Source organism: Pituophis catenifer, unplaced genomic scaffold (genome assembly GCF_029215685.1).
Source record: "Pituophis catenifer annectens isolate HBS135680 unplaced genomic scaffold, rPitCat1.0.hap2 SCAF_3, whole genome shotgun sequence".
NCBI lineage: Eukaryota > Metazoa > Chordata > Lepidosauria > Squamata > Colubridae > Pituophis > Pituophis catenifer.
Genome location: NW_027256883.1, coordinates 39,785,904 through 39,802,762, shown reverse-complemented (window position 1 = coordinate 39,802,762; position 16,859 = coordinate 39,785,904). Strand labels below are relative to the sequence as shown.

Below are 16,859 nucleotides of genomic sequence, written 5' to 3'. Positions count from 1 at the left end.
TCTTTCTATCTTTCTATCTTGTATGCTGTCTGACACCCAATGACTTTCACTGACAATGAAAATAAGAGAAGTACAATAATAACCCACAAAAAGAATAGATAGTGAGAATGATAAACCAGATAGGAACAATTAAAGGGTTTTTAACTCTCCCGTATCAAAGGCCTGGGCAAAGATCCCAGCTTTATGCATTACATTAACAGGTATATTTAAATTAAAACAGGTTTTAATTTTTGTTTTGGCTTTTTTGTTTAAATTATGCATGTATTGTACAAAACTTAGGGATATAAAAATTGTTTGCACCAAAAAATTTCTCAGATAACTTGAATGTTTGCATAATATATTATTTTGAACAGATTTTGTGTTTGCTACATATGCAAGAGAGTTGTTCATCAGTTAAAGTGTCTCTTATAAATAGCTACAAAAACAAATAAAAAATAATATACATATATCCAATATTTTAATGAAGTTGCAATATCAAAACAAAAATAAAATAAAAATAAAATAAAATAAGATAGATGCATAGATTTTTTTTTAAAAAATGAACATGCTAAATTGAAATAAATGACCTAAATTCATATTTATTTAATCATTTATAATCATGAATTAAATTATTCATTAAATATAGATAATATTGACTTATAAAATATATGCCAAAAGGAAGCATGTTATGACATTCTTTGATTAGTAGAAAAAAAATACTATATTCAGTAATTATTAAATGAAAAATGGAAAAACACCACAAGATGAAAAAATAATTAAGAAAATACTAGAGTATTTGGAGAGACTGACATTAAAAATGAAACAGAAAGAAGATATGGAATATTATCAAACATGGAATCTATTTTATCAATGGTTAGAAAAAAGGGGTGGATATTAAGAACGTAATATGTATTGTTAAGCAAATTGAATACCCAGACAACACAATATTTATTAAGCACTTAGAAATGTAATTAATTAAAAATTAATTAAAAATTAATTGAAAAAGAAATTATTAAACAAATCTATAATTATATTATATTTATATATTTATATATATATTACATTTATAATATATAATATAGATTATATAATATATAGATTATATATAATATCTAAATATAACCTAATTATATTATACATTTCTTGCATCCAGTGTTCGGTATTTGGAGAATAATACTTTTCTATTAATATAATTGATTGTCTCTTCTCCATTCCCTGTATAACCAATATTTCTAAGAAAGTGTAATATTCCATAATTTTGGCATATAATTCAAGATGCCATTAACTTGGACAACATTTACCCATACATCTCTTAAATGTTACAAAAAGAAATCAGCAGCATACATGACTAAATCATGAGTTTATGGACCTTCACATTTCTTATGCCACCACAAACAAAATTTATAATCCAGTCCATATTTTCTGAAAGATTAATTTGGATGTATTGAGGTTCAATTATTTGGTATGCCAGCTTGTTATTCTATAAATCATAAGTGTCAATAATTTTGACATTAATGTTTTCCAATTTCTGATATAATTTTAGTCAGTTGTTTTCAGACATAGACTCTACTAAAAATGATAAGCTTTTTATATCTTGAGGCTGCTGACACATGTAGTTTAATCCTAATTGAGAAATTAAAAGTTATTTATATTGCCACTGATTTGTGTATTGGACAAATAAAATTCTAATTGCAGTAGTTGAAAATCAAAATAATCATTACAAAGTAATTGATTTAAAATAGCTATTCCAGATTCTGCCTTGTTTCCAATAAAACACTTATGTTTAACACTTATGTTTAAAACCTTTTTTTCCATAATGTTAAATGTTCATGAGACTCAGAGTTAGAACCCTGTCTGTGTCCTAATAGGGTCCAAATATATCTAGCTGCACATAAACCAGAAAATGAAAGACCATTTTTTTCAAAATGTTGCCCTGGGTAATTGCCATGATTTTAACAGAGATGTGTAATAACGTTCCAAAAGAGCCCATACATGTTGATAATCAGTTAAATGTGATCTGTTCTTGTTGAAATTTTGTTTTCTTAAATTGTGTTTGGACTAAATAATTTATTTAAATTGACATTCCTTTCATGAAAACCATTTTATTTATTTTGATATTTTAAAACTTACTAACTGAAATTCTGGAATTTATTATGTTCAAAATAAATCATTTTATCTATGTAGAATGAATTTCTGCATACTAGGATGCTAAAGTTTTGAAAGGCTTGATTTGAAGGAAATTAGATCATATCAGTCCTTTGAGTTGAATCTGCAAATCAATGTAAAGGTTCAAATCACATGCTGCAAATCACTTCAGGGACATTTGAAGGAGGCTCAGTGATTCAGTTTTCCAATTTCTTGGTCATTATTAAAGTTTCTTTCCATATGTGAATAAAGGGAGAGTCATGGCCTCTTTGATGCTGACATTGATGCTGACGTGCATAATGAGCCAAATCTCATTATGCACCTCAGCCTCATGTAAACAATGTCATGCAAGCAAGCCTGTCTGTTCAGGAAACAAAATGGTCAAGAGTGGTTTCTCCTTGATGTTTTGGATATAAATGTGAACTTTACACATTTTTATTTTTAAAATAAAGAACTTCCTGCACTGGATCATAGTTTCTCTGTAGGGTCTTTGCGTCATAATTTGGAAACCCCCCCCCCCCATCATCTCTGGTGTCTTAGAGATACATGGGGAATATTTCACAAATTTGTGGTGGAAAAACCCAATTTCTATTTCTATCCTGCCAAAAAAATGAAATACTTGAAGGCATTTTGATAGACTAGGAAGTGAATATTTTACTGAATCCCAAATTAGCTTGAAATTTAATCTTGTTACCATCGTGTTTCAGATTTGAATATTGCTATATCAGATCTCAAAACTGAACTGTGTTTTGACCAATTCATACATATGTATTATATATGTGTTCCATAATTTTCACATGTTTCCACTACCATTCAATTTCTTATTTTCAAGGAATAGTGAAGAGAAGATATAGCCTAAAAATGATTGACAGAGCAGTCAGATGTTAGTCCCAAACAGTTTATTTTTACCAGATGCCATTTTAGTGGAAGATTTTAAAGGCATTGGAGAGGCACCTGGTATTAGGTAATGTAAGTAATGTTTTAGTTTTAGAAACATTTTAGAATTTAAATACTGTAATGTATAACTGTAGAACCATAAAATTGTTAGGAGGTATTTAGCACAAAGTAGGCCCTAATAGTGGCTTTAATCCATGTAATCTCAATAAACCAGGGGGAGTTTTGAAAACCTTGCATAATCCAGTCCAAAGCCCTGTCTGCTCCCTTATCCTAGTGACTACCAATCTTGTTTAAACCATACAGAAGACCCTCTGGAATAACCCCAAGTTACTTCTGGAATCTAATCAGACACTACTAGTCACCTAATTAACTAAGTGATTAACTAATTATTTTAACTAACATTAGCCTAGCAAGATTTATCTTTGATAAATTCAATTCTGATAATTAGCCCATTGTTTTCAAGATATTTAACAGACTGTTCTCTGCTCTAGACAGCAGCATCCAAGCGGGTACTGGATCCTCCTTTATAGTTTTTAAAAATTAGAATCATCATCTATCTTCAAATCATTTATCACTTCTGTAGGATTTGCAATATTACATCCACTTATCCAACATCCTAATATATTCATGTGATAATGGAGTTTAAAACATTTAAAGTTGTGTTTCCTGACCATGTTTATATCAGTCTCAAGCATTGGTCCTGCCCCCTGATTCTGTTTTCACTTTTCTTATTATAGTTGAAAATTGAACCAAAAAAAGAAGTAATCATGCCTTTTCTTTTTTACTTATTAGCATTTGTCATTTCTATAGAGCATTTCTTTTTCTTTTTTGTTGTTCTTAGTATCCTTTGCTACTCTTGGCTCATTTTGAGCTTTTGTTTTTATTGAATTATCACCCGGCAACATATCATGAAACTGCAAACTCCTTGAACAAACATATTGATAATAATACAAAAAATAACTGTATCTGCAGCAGGTTATACCAAAAGGAATAACAGCAACCCTACCTGAGTTTAAGAGTAGTAATCTTGTTAAAGCACAATCTTAATTTCTTCCAGCCTGTAATTCCCAACAACTCTTCTTGTGATAACATAATCTTAATTTGTCTTGCAATACACAGCAGCCCAATCTCAACCCCCTTTGAATGATCAATCATCCATTTGGAAAACTCCAGGTTTTTTTGGGGGGGGTCATAGAATGACAATCACTCTCAGCAGAGCCACAGGGGATGACACTGTTGATAATTCATTGTTGAGTGTTTCCTATATACTTCCTTCTTTGGAACTAGTTGTGCAGATGACACAGGGCTGCTTGAAGTAACAGGATCAGGTTGGCAGACTGCCTGCCCAGCTGTTCCACATGTCACTTTTAAACCTGCCCATCTGCCAACTGCACAATATAGGAAGCAGGTTCTGGAACCCTCACTATAGTAGATGGAATCCATTGTGATAAGCATGCACAAAGTCCGGTGGATGAAACAAGAGTAACTTAAGTTCAAGAATCCCTGAAGTCCTTCAAGAACTGAATCTACTTCTTCTCTTGAATTGTGAATCTCTGACTTGTTTGCACTTATGCTTTTAATATTTTCTTTAGGAGCCCCACCAATTTTTACTTCCTGTTCCTATTACTCTTCTACCATGGGGTCCTGCTTATCCAAAATTTTATTTATTTATGTATTAATACTATAAGGTACAGAAATACAAAAGAAAATAATAGGAAAGATAGGGAATATGAAGGATAGAACCTACATACGCATACAGTCCTCAGTCGTCTTATGACAATTTAATGATGGCTAAAAATTTCTACAAATCTACAAAAAGTGACTAACAACCTGTACTCTTATTTATGACCATTATGTCACCCCTTGCAATCATGTGATTGCAATTAGGACGCTTGACAGCCGGCTTGCATTCATGACTGCTTGCAGTGTCCTCTGGTCACATGATCAAAATCTGTGACATTTCTTTGCAGATTTCTGGCAAAAAGCATTGGGAAAGCTCCATTTGCCTGATGACTGTGATTTGCATGGTGTTTTGCTTAACAACTGTCATAAAAATTGTCATAAAATTGGGTCTGACTCAACTTACAATCACAACAACTTAATGATGGAAATTCTGGTCCCAATTTTGGTTGTAAGTTGAGGACTACTTTTACATACATTGTGATGTGCAATAAAATGTAGCAGTGTTTATTAGCTGTTTATTAGCTGAATTCTGAGCAAAAAATACTTTTAATTTAATGGGAAGAAAAAAAAACCATAAATATTTTTAGGCCTTTCCCTGTTATGCTTTTATAGCAGTATAGGGCTTAAGTTTGGGACTGCTGTCAAGCCTGTGCCTGATAATTCAATTCTGATAATCCTTTGTTTAAATATAATTTTTATTAAAAGAAATGTTTACATAAGATTAAAAAACTATGGAACAGAAAAGTAGAAAACATATTAAAGAATAAAAGAAAAGTGAATAGTAACAAAATAAAAAAGAGAAAAAGAAAGATATATAAAGAAGTTACTTCTGACTTTCTTTGGAGCAGCTACAAAAATAGTATATTTAGACTTTTGGTCTAAATCTTGTCCTTGAAAAGGACTAGCACCCTATAATATATTTCTTGTCTCCTTTATTTTCAAACTATAAGTTTTTGCCTCTTTTGGTCCTCCTATCCAATAGTTTTCTTTTACTCAAGTGAATTATTTGATCAGGTAGGTAACATTTTCCTAGTTATATAGAGGTGGAATTGCAAATCAGAAGATTTACAGTTTAAATGTTTCCTTTGCTGAAAATGTTAAACAATCTTGAATCCTCTGATGTGAACTTTGATAGATGACCAAAGACAAGGTGCAGTTTCTCACTCTCAGTTCTCTCTATCTATAATGTGGAAATAATAATTCTGATTAATTGGTAGGATTATGCATGGGAATACTTGAAGGTACTAAACTAGTAGTATTAAACTTTAGTACTATATTACTCAAACCAGTATTTGTTTGCAATTTAGTTATTTATCAGATCGGATTTACATGTTAGTCAAATGATCAATAAATTGAGGGAAAAATATATTGGGGGAATCTAACCATAAGTACTTGCCAGATCACTTTTTAGTTTTTTGTAACATTTACTTAGGCTTTCTCTTTTACCAGATTACATAGTTTGGGAATATACGGTTAAGGACATGTTGTTAGTAACTAGAGCATTTTCAGGATTTTGTTCAGCAGATGGGCTGTTTGCTTATATTCATGTATTATACTGCCTGCTGTGCAGCTGCTTCAGCTGTCTGTTGTGTTCTTTTGTTCTGTCCAGGAATGGAAGATAAGAAAGTATAGGTAGTGGATTAACGTAAGATTACTGTTTCCTGCCTTTTGAATTTTTTATATAATATATTTTCCTACCTGGGTAAATAAAAATATTAAACGCTTCCATGTGACATAAATATAAAGCTCTGATATCTATAATAATGACTTGGCTTTTTATTTTCAACCGATTTTTGTATTTTTTTTTTTTAGGATTGGTAACAAGCTGCCTGACACTCCATGATCCACAAAATTAAGGAAATATGGAATGACATTAAGGCATTTGGTTGATGACTAAGGCTCTGAAGACAAACATCTTGGTGAGGTGAAGCACAAACTAGTATTCTAGTTATAAGGCACTGCATGCTGCAACAAAGATGGCAGATCCAGGAATGATGAGTCTTTTTGGAGAAGATGGGAATATTTTCAGTGAAGGACTGGAAAGCCTAGGTGATTGCGGATATCCTGAAAATTCAGTAAACTCTATGGGGCAACAAATGCCTATTGATCAAGGATTTTCCTCACTACAGTCATCCCTTCATCATCCTACAACCAGTCAAAATCAAGCAAAGTTGACCCACTTCGATCACTATAATCAGTATGAGCAACAGAAAATGCATTTAATGGATCAGCCCAACAGAATGATGAGCAGTGCGCCTGGCAATGGCATAGCATCTCCTCATTCACAATATCACAATCCTCCAGTTCCTCATGGTGGAGGTACTGGTAGTCAGATGGGAGTCTATTCTGGTATGCAAAATGAAAGACACGGACAACCCTTTGTAGATGGCAGCTCTATGTGGGGGCCAAGGGCAGTACATGTGCCAGACCAGATACGGGCACCATACCAGCAGCAGCAACCACCACCTGCCCAGCCGCCATCAACACCATCGGGACCACAGGGACAGGGACATCCTCAGCATATGCAGCAGTTGGGAAATTACATGGCTCGTGGTGACTTTTCAATACAGCAGCACGGTCAACCCCAGCAACAGAGGATAAATCAGTTTTCTCAAAGCCAGGAAGGTCTTAATCAGGGAAATCCTTTTATTACCACCTCAGGACCTGGCCACATGTCTCATGTGTCCCAACAGAATCCAAGCATTGGGCCTTCTTTACGACACTCAGTGCAACAGTTTCATCATCATCCCCCCACAGCTCTCCATGGAGAATCAGTAGCCCACAGTCCCAGATTCTCTTCCAACCCTCCTCAACAGGGTGCCGTTAGGCCACAAACACTTAATTTTAGTTCTCGGGGCCAGACAGTACCTTCACCTACTATAAACAGCTCAGGGCAGTATTCTCGTTATCCTTACAGCAACATAAATCAGGGATTAGTAAACAATACAGGGATGAATCAAAATTTAGGCCTTACAAATAACACTCCAATGAATCAGTCTGTACCAAGGTACCCAAATGCTGTAGGGTTTCCATCTAACAGTAGTCAAGGACTAATACACCAGCAGCCCCTTCACCCTAGTGGCTCACTTAACCAAATGAACACTCAAGCTATGCACCCATCACAGCCTCAGGGAACTTATGCTTCTCCACCTCCCATGTCACCTATGAAAGCAATGAGTAACCCAGCAGGTACTCCTCCACCACAGGTCAGACCTGGTAGTGCTGGAATACCAATGGAAGTTGGCAGTTATCCAAATATACCACATCCTCAGCCATCTCACCAGCCATCTAGTGCCATGGGAATTGGACAGAGGAGTATGGGCCCTCGGAATATACAACAGAATCGTCCATTCATGGGTATGTCTTCAGCACCACGGGAAATGGGTGGTCACATGAGACCAAATGGTTGTCCAGGTGTTAGCCTTGCTGATCCACAAGCAATACAAGAACGATTAATATCTGGTCAGCAGCATCCCAGTCAGTCATCTTTTCAACAGCAAATGCCAACATGTCCTCCCATGCAGCCTCATACAGGAATTCATCATCAGTCTTCACCACCACCACCACATTCTCACCATCAGCCTTGGGCACAGCTTCACCAATCACCACAGAACACACCGCAAAAAGTGCCTGTCCTTCAGGTAGGGAATGTATTGAATAAAATTTAACTTAGTGGACCATTTTCAAAATAATCCTATTAATTTGTGGTGATGCACCTGTTTTGTTTGTCTTGTAAGCGCTTTTATGGGGAATTGCATATACATTAGTGAATTCAATGATGTATTTTGATTGTGAACAAAATTAAGTTATAGTCATATGTATTTAACAATCACATATTTTTAGCCAAATGATTTTTTGTATATTGTTTCTAAATATTTTACTTTTTGTGCAGGGCTGTAATATAAATATGCATTTCAACCTGCAAAGTCAAGAAAAAGTTGCCAAGGAACAGTTAATTTAATAGTCTCCTATAAATTCAAGTGTATTATGATAGGGCCATAAATTTAAGAGTATTTCATGTTGGAGTTCATTTGCCATCAGTAGTTTTTAGTTGCCCTTCCTTGTACTTGTCTTTTTTAAAAACTGAAACAACCAACTGATACTTGAACTTTTTTTCTACTTAATTTTTATCCTTTGTGTTAAAAAGCCTAAGTGAAAACACTATCTTCTATGTTTTTTTAAGTCATTGTTTTGGCTGAAAATGGTCCAATCATATTTCATACATCTGACGGTGAAGGGGTAACAGAATAAATGATAAGGGGAAACATCAGATATGAGGGGAAAAGGAGAATCATACATTGAATAGGGAAGGGAATGATAACAAGCCACATTAAGACTGAAAAGAAATCTATTCCCTGCATCAAGACATGCAAGATTTCTAACATTGTCTAATATTTGGGATATGATATATAATGCAAAACTTTAGAAAATGTAAGCTTGCTCAAGACCTGTAAAAAAGAAGGAAAGTTCCACACCTTCTGAGTCTAACTAAAAAAGCTACTCAGATTCAAACCTGCTTTTATTCTGAGACTATAATTTAATGTCACTAACGATATTAATTTGATTATTTATTTGAAACATTTATCCTTTGCCTTCAGCCTGGAAGATCTATAAATATTTTGTAATATAATAATAGTGAAAGATCTCCATAGTTTACAAACTAAAAATGCATGCCATGATTCTCTGAAAATAAGACCCTGTCTTATTTTCTTTTGGGCCCCAAAATAAGCACCAGGTCTTATTTTCAGGGGATGTCTTACCTGCTTACCTTAGGACCATCATAGCGACACCTCCCATGCCACGACACCTGTTGTACTGCTGCCCAACTTATTCGGCCACTTGCGGCCAGATGCCACATGGCTCGTTGCACAGCCCGTGCAAGCTGTCTCCGAGCTGTAAAGCTGTCTCCCAGCTGTTTTTCAGCTGATTAAAACGGTTTTAACTTCTGGAGGTTTTTTTTTTTTTTTTTTTTTTGAGGAAATAATGTTTTAAAAAGCTACCATCAGCTATCCTTTTCTTTTTGGATAAACTCCTCTAAGTCCACTCCAACCATTTCCACTTGATTGCACTTTCTTTCAATCTTGCTTCCCTTCTGAGAGGGCAAAAAAGAATGCGAGCCAAGTATGCATATGGTATGCTGCCACTTGTGGCAAGAGGCTGTGTGGCACATCACGCCGGTGCCGCTGGTGAAGGCAGAAGGCTGCATGGCACATTGTGCTGCTGCTGCTGCTCGTGGCAGGACACCACGAGGCTCATCATGTCAGTGCCGCTGCTCGCGGCAGGATGCAGCATAGCATGTTGTGTTGTTGCGCACATGAGCGGCGGCCCCGGCGCCTCTTAGTCTCCTGCCACGAGTGGCAGCATACCATACACATTCTTGGCTCACATTCTTTTCTGCCCTCTCAGAAGGGAAGCAAGAGTGAAAGAAAGTGCAGTCAAGAGGCAATGGTTGGAGTGCACTTAGAGAAGTTTAGCCAAAAGGAAAAGGATAGCTGATGGTAGCTTTTTAAAACATTATTTCCTCAAAAAAACAAAAAAAATCCTATAGAAGTTAAAATTGTTTTAATCAACTGAAAAACAGCTGGAAGACAGTTTTACAACTCGGAGACAGCTTGCATGGGCTGCGCGACGAGTCATGTGGCATCTGGCCATGAGAGCAGCGCAACAGTTGTCAGGGCATGGGAGGCCTGGCTGCAGGAGTCCTAAGGTAAGTGGGTGCAGGGCACGTGGGGCAGCTTCCCCCTGTCCTAGCTCGATTTTTACGCATGTGCCTCACCCAAGGCACATACGTAAAAATCTTGTTAAGGTGGGGCTTAACAAGAGCTTAATTTTGGGGTAGGGCTTATATTAGGCACATGCATGAAAACCGGGCTAGGGCATATTTTCAGGGAAACACGGTAACACAGGAAAGGTGAGGAAAGACTGTGAAAAAAAGTTGAAATACTAAGGTTTCATTATTTTTATTATAGAAATGGGCCACTCAGAATTAACAGCCCCACAGCCCAGCCTTCCCCAAAAACCCACCAGGCAACAGAATCACCTTAATGCCTCTGCTGCTTTTCGTCATGTTGGCCAGTCCTGATGTCTTATGATATGTTGAAAATTTCAGGTTATTTCTCTATAATCAGTGGCTATATTTGGAGCTCTGTTTAAGAAAGTTGTCTCAAATTCTACATCTCATGGGACTAATTATAAAACTTATTTGTTAACCACAAAAATTGCTTTCTAAAACAGGAAAATTATGCATGGACTAAAATGAATTTCTCATAGTTATTTCAGATACATGATTTATATAAATGAAACAGAGATATATTTATCTTAAGAATTATATCTGTTTAAAGATTTCTAGTAAAGGTCTACTATCTCCTAAAGCGATCTGTTCCACTATTGAATAGCTCTTACAATCAGATAACAGCAAACTGAAAGCTGCCTCCTTATAATTCAGCTCATTATGTCTTGTCTTTTCCTCTGGAATACCTCTGAATATTTCTTCTCTCATTTTTTCATGTTATAGATCTTCAGATTCTTGAATATCATTATTACGCCTCCTTGCAGATCTTCTCCAGGCTAAGCATTCCCAGTCCTTCCTATTCCTCATATGGTTTTCCTTTATATCCCTCATCAGCTTGGTCATTTTTTTCTAGAATTTCTACAATTTGAGTATGTTTAGAAAAAATGACCAAGCTGATGAGGGGTATAAAGGAAAACCATATGAGGAATGCAGTGCCTAGAACTAGGCGCAGTATTCTAGCTGTAGTAAGACCAATGTGAGAGAAAGAGGAATTAAGATTTTTCTTGATCTTGAGCTATACATCTGTTTATTCCATTTAAGATGACTTTTTTTTTGTAGTTACAGCTGCCCATTATAATGACCATGCCTCCTGTTCAATCTTTGTTGTAAGGCTTTGTATTTGTGTCTCTTGAAATTAATCTTGCTGGTTTTTATTTCTTATTTCAACTTTTCCAAGATGTTTTTGTATCTTGACTGTCTTCTAAATTCTTTGCAATCCACCTATGTTTGTGTTATTTGCAAACTCGATAAACCAGTATGATTGTTCAGCCAACTCTGTATCCCTCTAACAACAGCATAATCCATTACTTTACTATAATCTCATTGTAAGTTTCTTGAATGCTTTGCTGAAGACATGGCGTTCCTATCGTTAAGTAAACTGGTCAGTCTATCAGGAAAGAAAATAGGGTTAGTTTGGCATGATTTATTCTTAATAAATCCATGCTGGCTCCTGCCAAACATTGGATTTTTTTCTAAATGCTCACAAACTGGCTACAAGTAGTCTTCACTTAATGGCCAGTCACTTAACAACCGTACAAAGTTACCAGGGACTTTAAAAAAGCTTCTTACGACCCATTCTCAAAGCTAATACTGCTGTAGAACCCCACCCCACCCCCACACACAGAGTCATGATCACATGATCATCTTTTAGGTGCTTGGCAAATGTCTTGTCCTTGTCCATGCACGCATAACACCAAGAGAGTTTGAAGTTTTTATTGAGATTTTACAAGCCCCTTAATGTTATTCCGCAGGTCCCACTCACACGGAAACACAAGTCCCAATGAATCAAAGTCACAAGCAACACAAAGTCTGAGGGCAAGGCATAAGTCTGCAAATCCACATGCAAGGTCCAAGGTCCAGATCAACAATATTCACTGAAGAAACTTACAGGCTTGGCCAAATTGTTTTTCCAACAGATGTTCAAGTTGTTGAAGTCTCCTATTATTATTATAACACTATATCTATATATATCTATATCTATCTATCTATCTATCTATATATATATGTATGTATGTATGTATGTATGTATGTATGTATGTATGTATGTATGTATGTATGAGGGGTATAATTCTTAGGCAAATCTGGAAAGAAAAATCTGATCTACAGTAATTTAGAAATACGCTTTCCAATTAAAGACTTTGGATAGGAATTGTACAGTATTTAATCTTGCCAAAACTCTGCTTTCTTTTTTACTTCATTTGATTAAAAGGAAGAAAATCTATTAAAAGCAATAATGGGCACAAGGTTAGGATCAGGAGTCTCACCCTTTTTTGACATAGAATTTTGAACACATACATGGCAATTCGCAAAAGGTAGCTGCTATGGGGAATAAGGCAAGTCATAACACTCCCATTTACCAGAAGGTAAACAATTGAAGTTATTCCCAACCACCTCTTTTAGGTTTGCAGGCTATTCTTTACTATTCCAGCAGGGCTTTGTTTCTGAGGAAGCATGCATGCTTCTAAACATTGACTTACAGCTCTCTTTAATTTGGATTTTGAGTAAATTCCTGTGAGATATACAAGATCCAGCAGTATTCTTGGAAATAAAGGTTATATTTAAGGCTGGGACTGACCAAAAATCTTAATGGAAAATGATATTTCTTGAGTTCAATTTCAACCTACTTTGTCCCATCCAGACTCCTACAGCTTCCAGACTATAGGAGCAAGACTTCTAATGCATCACTGGGCGGGATAGTGTGGGGGGAAGTAAAGTATAAGTGGATATTGATGTTACTACATTCCAAATTGACAGGAAATCTATCATCTTCACATTGGTGACAGCATCGGCAAAGGACCGAACCATGAGGCACTTCACATATTAAGGGCCAGGGACCAGCTTTTCTTCCCTTCTATATCACCACCAGTTATAACTGCCCACTAAGAGAGTGTTTCCCACTTCCAGTCCCTACTAGTGGCCTGAAGGATACCATGATTGATGGTATAAAAGCTGTTGAGAGTTCTAATAATGTAGAAAACCAGGCAGATAACCTTGAAGCAAATATTTAGGAACCATTAGTAAGCAAAAAGGACAAAACTGATTTCTTAAGTCCTGGGAACAGAGATAAGTATTAACAAGATACTCAGTTTGGCCTCTTCCTCATTCACAGGAGTGCAAGAGGGAGGGGATGAAAAGCACAATCAGTGTTGTAAGATTATGCTGTTATAAGCTATTAATTACATATAAGAGCCAGTTTCAGGTAGTGGCTAAGGCAAAAGTTTAGAATCCAGGAGCCTGTTAATTCTACTCCTGCCTTAAGCACAAAACCAGCTGTGTAACCTAGGACCAGTCACTGTTTCAGCCTAGGAAAAAGGCAAGGGAAAATTACTTCTGAAAATCTTTCTAGGATTTAACACTAATTTGAAGGGACAAAAAACAATTTTAAAAAATATATATAATTCTGGTTTTCCTGAGAAGTTGATTTTTGGGTCCGCTCTTTTGGGGGTTGAAAAATAGGACTGGGATTAGTGTACTATTATGTCTTGATCTTGACATGATCTTCTACCATCAATGTCCATGCTTTTTCTATCCCAGGCTAAGTCTTGATTTACAAAGGTTTAGATAATCTGTTTCTTTCCAAGTCATTTTTCATCTATTTTGCCATCCTCTCAACAACTTTTCCCAAAAGAGAGGGTTTGGAAGTTGGACAATTGTATTCAAATCTGGCTGAATGCAAGGAAGGTATAAAATAAGAGGGAGCGTACCTCAAATTCTTTCAAGGCTGCAAGTACCACTCCCTCTTCTAAAGAGGTATTGATAGTCTCCCAGATCCTAGACAATTACATATGTGCCTCTATTCTAAAGAAGCTGCAAGGATGGGAGTCCAGAGCACAGGCAGCAGACCTCTACCTAGAAAACATGCTAGCCACTTCATCAGAGTCTTCAGGTCAAAAGGAATGTAAAAGATAACATGGTAACACATCAACTATTGTCCTTGAGGAATCAAGGTTTGGACAAATCTGAGTTATGCATCCCTAAAAAAGTATTACTTTTGTCAGGGCAACAATGGAGAAGTTGAAATCCTTTGCCTCCCTTAACACTATCATGTAGGCCCAAACCTAGGCTCATATCTGTGGTCACTCAAATCTACTTTTTATCTTCTGTATTGGTGTTCCAGGGATTACATCTGCAGCTTCATCTCCCAAGGTTCCTTAGTAAACCAAAAAGCCTATAAGCTCACCAAGTAAAGAGAGGCCACTTAGGGATGATCATATTGAAAGCCTGGGTTGCTTCTTCATCTCTGATACACAGAAGACCCAGATTTCAACTTCTAGGGCTAAAGGAATATTTTAGGGGGGAACTACCCATTCCTGTCTGCAAGCCATGGATGCAATTCCCTCTATTTTTTTCAGCTTATTGTGTCCTGTTATAGATCTCTTTTGCTAGGAATATATGTACAGTGAAAATATTTTCTTAGAAAAAAAGAAATTACAAACCTGAAGAAGGTGCAAATCTGAAAGTAGTTCAGAGTATTAAAAATATTTATGTTATAACTTTGCTTTACAAAAGAAAATTCAAGAGCAAACCCAAGAAAATAAATAATGAATTAAATAAAAGACAGGTTTTTGAAATAAAGGACTGTTCTTTATAATAAAGGATATATGTTCACTAATTATATATGCCAGTTTCCCAAAAAGATAACTTGCCTCCCACTTTTTAAAAAAGGAATAATGTCATTCAACAAATCCAGTACTTTCGCAGGATTTTGTATAATAAAGCACCTTTGATCTGATCTAACTACAATACAAATTGGCATAACAAGGTACTATCCAAATACTTTGTTTTTTATTTTTATAATAACTTTATTAGAATTTTAAATAAGATAAAAAATTAATAAAAATCAATGTTTAGAGTAAAAGAAAGAAAAGTAAAGAAAGAAAAAAGAACAGGCAAAACTGTAGAAAAAGAAAAAAATGAAGTAACTTCTTATTTTTTTGTAGCAGTTATAAGTACAACTGTAAATAACTTTCCTTATGATTACAACATAAATTTTTTTTCTGTAATTTCTTTTAGTTATCAAAACCACGTATCATAAGTTCATTAAACTTAAATCTCTTCTCTGATCAAAGCTTTAAATTTAGCCATGTCAACAAGTTCCATCACCTTCACCATCCATTCTTCTATTGTGGTTAATACCAGTTCTTTCTATTGTGCATATAGTCTTGCTGCAGTTATATATAAAGACAAAGTTCTGTGAGTTTTTCTCAACTTTTTGTCAAAAGAAACACACTTCACTTCAATTGTACGTTGATCTTTAAAATCTTCTTAATGTATATAATTGAAACCATTTTTTAAAAAACATTTTTTATACCTCCACCCAAGCTTGGTAAAATGTCACCTCTTGTTGTTCACACTTTGAGCATAAATTCAAAGTAACCTTTATACATTCTAGACCGAGTATTGGCAATCCATGGCTCCGGAGCCGCATGCGACTCTTTGGGCCCTCTGCTGCAGCTTCCTGTCCCATCACTGGCTGGCCCTGCCCCTCACCCTCCCCTACCCTCCCTTGCCTGGCCTGAGAAGGTAAGAGCGACGGCGGGGGATGGAGAAGCGGCCGGGGCTGATTCTCTGGCACCTCACTCTTGTGGAGCTTCTTCTGGCCCTTGTTGGTGCTGGGTTTGCCTCAATTGCTTGGGGAGACGCGCAATCTGCTCTCCGCCCTGAGACACTGGCCTGGCCTGGCCTGGCCGCAACTGATGCCGGCCTCGCTAACATGAGGGCTGGCGCGGTGGGAATGGGATCCAGGAGGATGGGATGTCGGAAAGGGGGCTGGGCCAGCAACGCCCAGCCACAGCTTTAAGAGGTTCAGGGAAAAGGGAGCTGGCCCTGCTGAACCTCGCACACCCAACCGGGGGGTCAGGCTCGGAGAAAGCCCTTGCCAAAGACGCTCTCCAGTCAGTTGATCTCCCCCGCCCTTTCTCTATGTCTCTATGTGTGGATCTTTCTTTCTGTGTCTGTGTCTCTTTTCTCTCTCTCTTGAAAAGCTGCGGCTGGGCCAAGTCAGCAAGCTCTCCTTGGGGCCCTTCGCTACTCCTTTTATTTCTTATTTTTAGAAATCTGGGCTGGCTGAGGAATGATCGCCAGCGGCTTCCCTTTGGGCTTCCCTTTGGGCGACCTTCCTTCTCCTCTTGCGACCCCCTGGCCGGCTGTGATGGGACCAGGAGGGTGCGCACACGTGGGGAGACCCTCCTCAAGCGAGTGCCAAAGTGCAACAAAGGTGTGAGTGGGTGGCCGGCTGCTCGCTTAAGGAGCATCTCCCCGCACGTGCCACCCTCCCGGCCCCACCACAGCTGGCCAGGGGGTCACGAGCAGAGGAGGGGGGAGGAGGAGAAGGGTCGCTCGAGCCTTAGTGCAGGAGGAAGCG

The 16,859-nt window shown here is 37.0% G+C and overlaps 1 protein-coding gene across 3 annotated transcripts in view; it reads left to right on the top strand.

The window, feature by feature from the left end:
* CHD7 (chromodomain helicase DNA binding protein 7) overlaps positions 1–16,859 on the top strand; it is a 192,259-nt gene that overhangs the window by 46,514 nt on the left and 128,886 nt on the right. For all 3 annotated transcript variants that reach the window (XM_070940526.1, XM_070940527.1, XM_070940528.1), the window contains exon 3: positions 6,517–8,345. In XM_070940526.1, coding sequence (XP_070796627.1) covers positions 6,681–8,345 — 1,665 coding nt within the window. In that variant the 5' untranslated portion in view covers positions 6,517–6,680. The remainder of the gene's footprint in view (positions 1–6,516; positions 8,346–16,859) is intronic.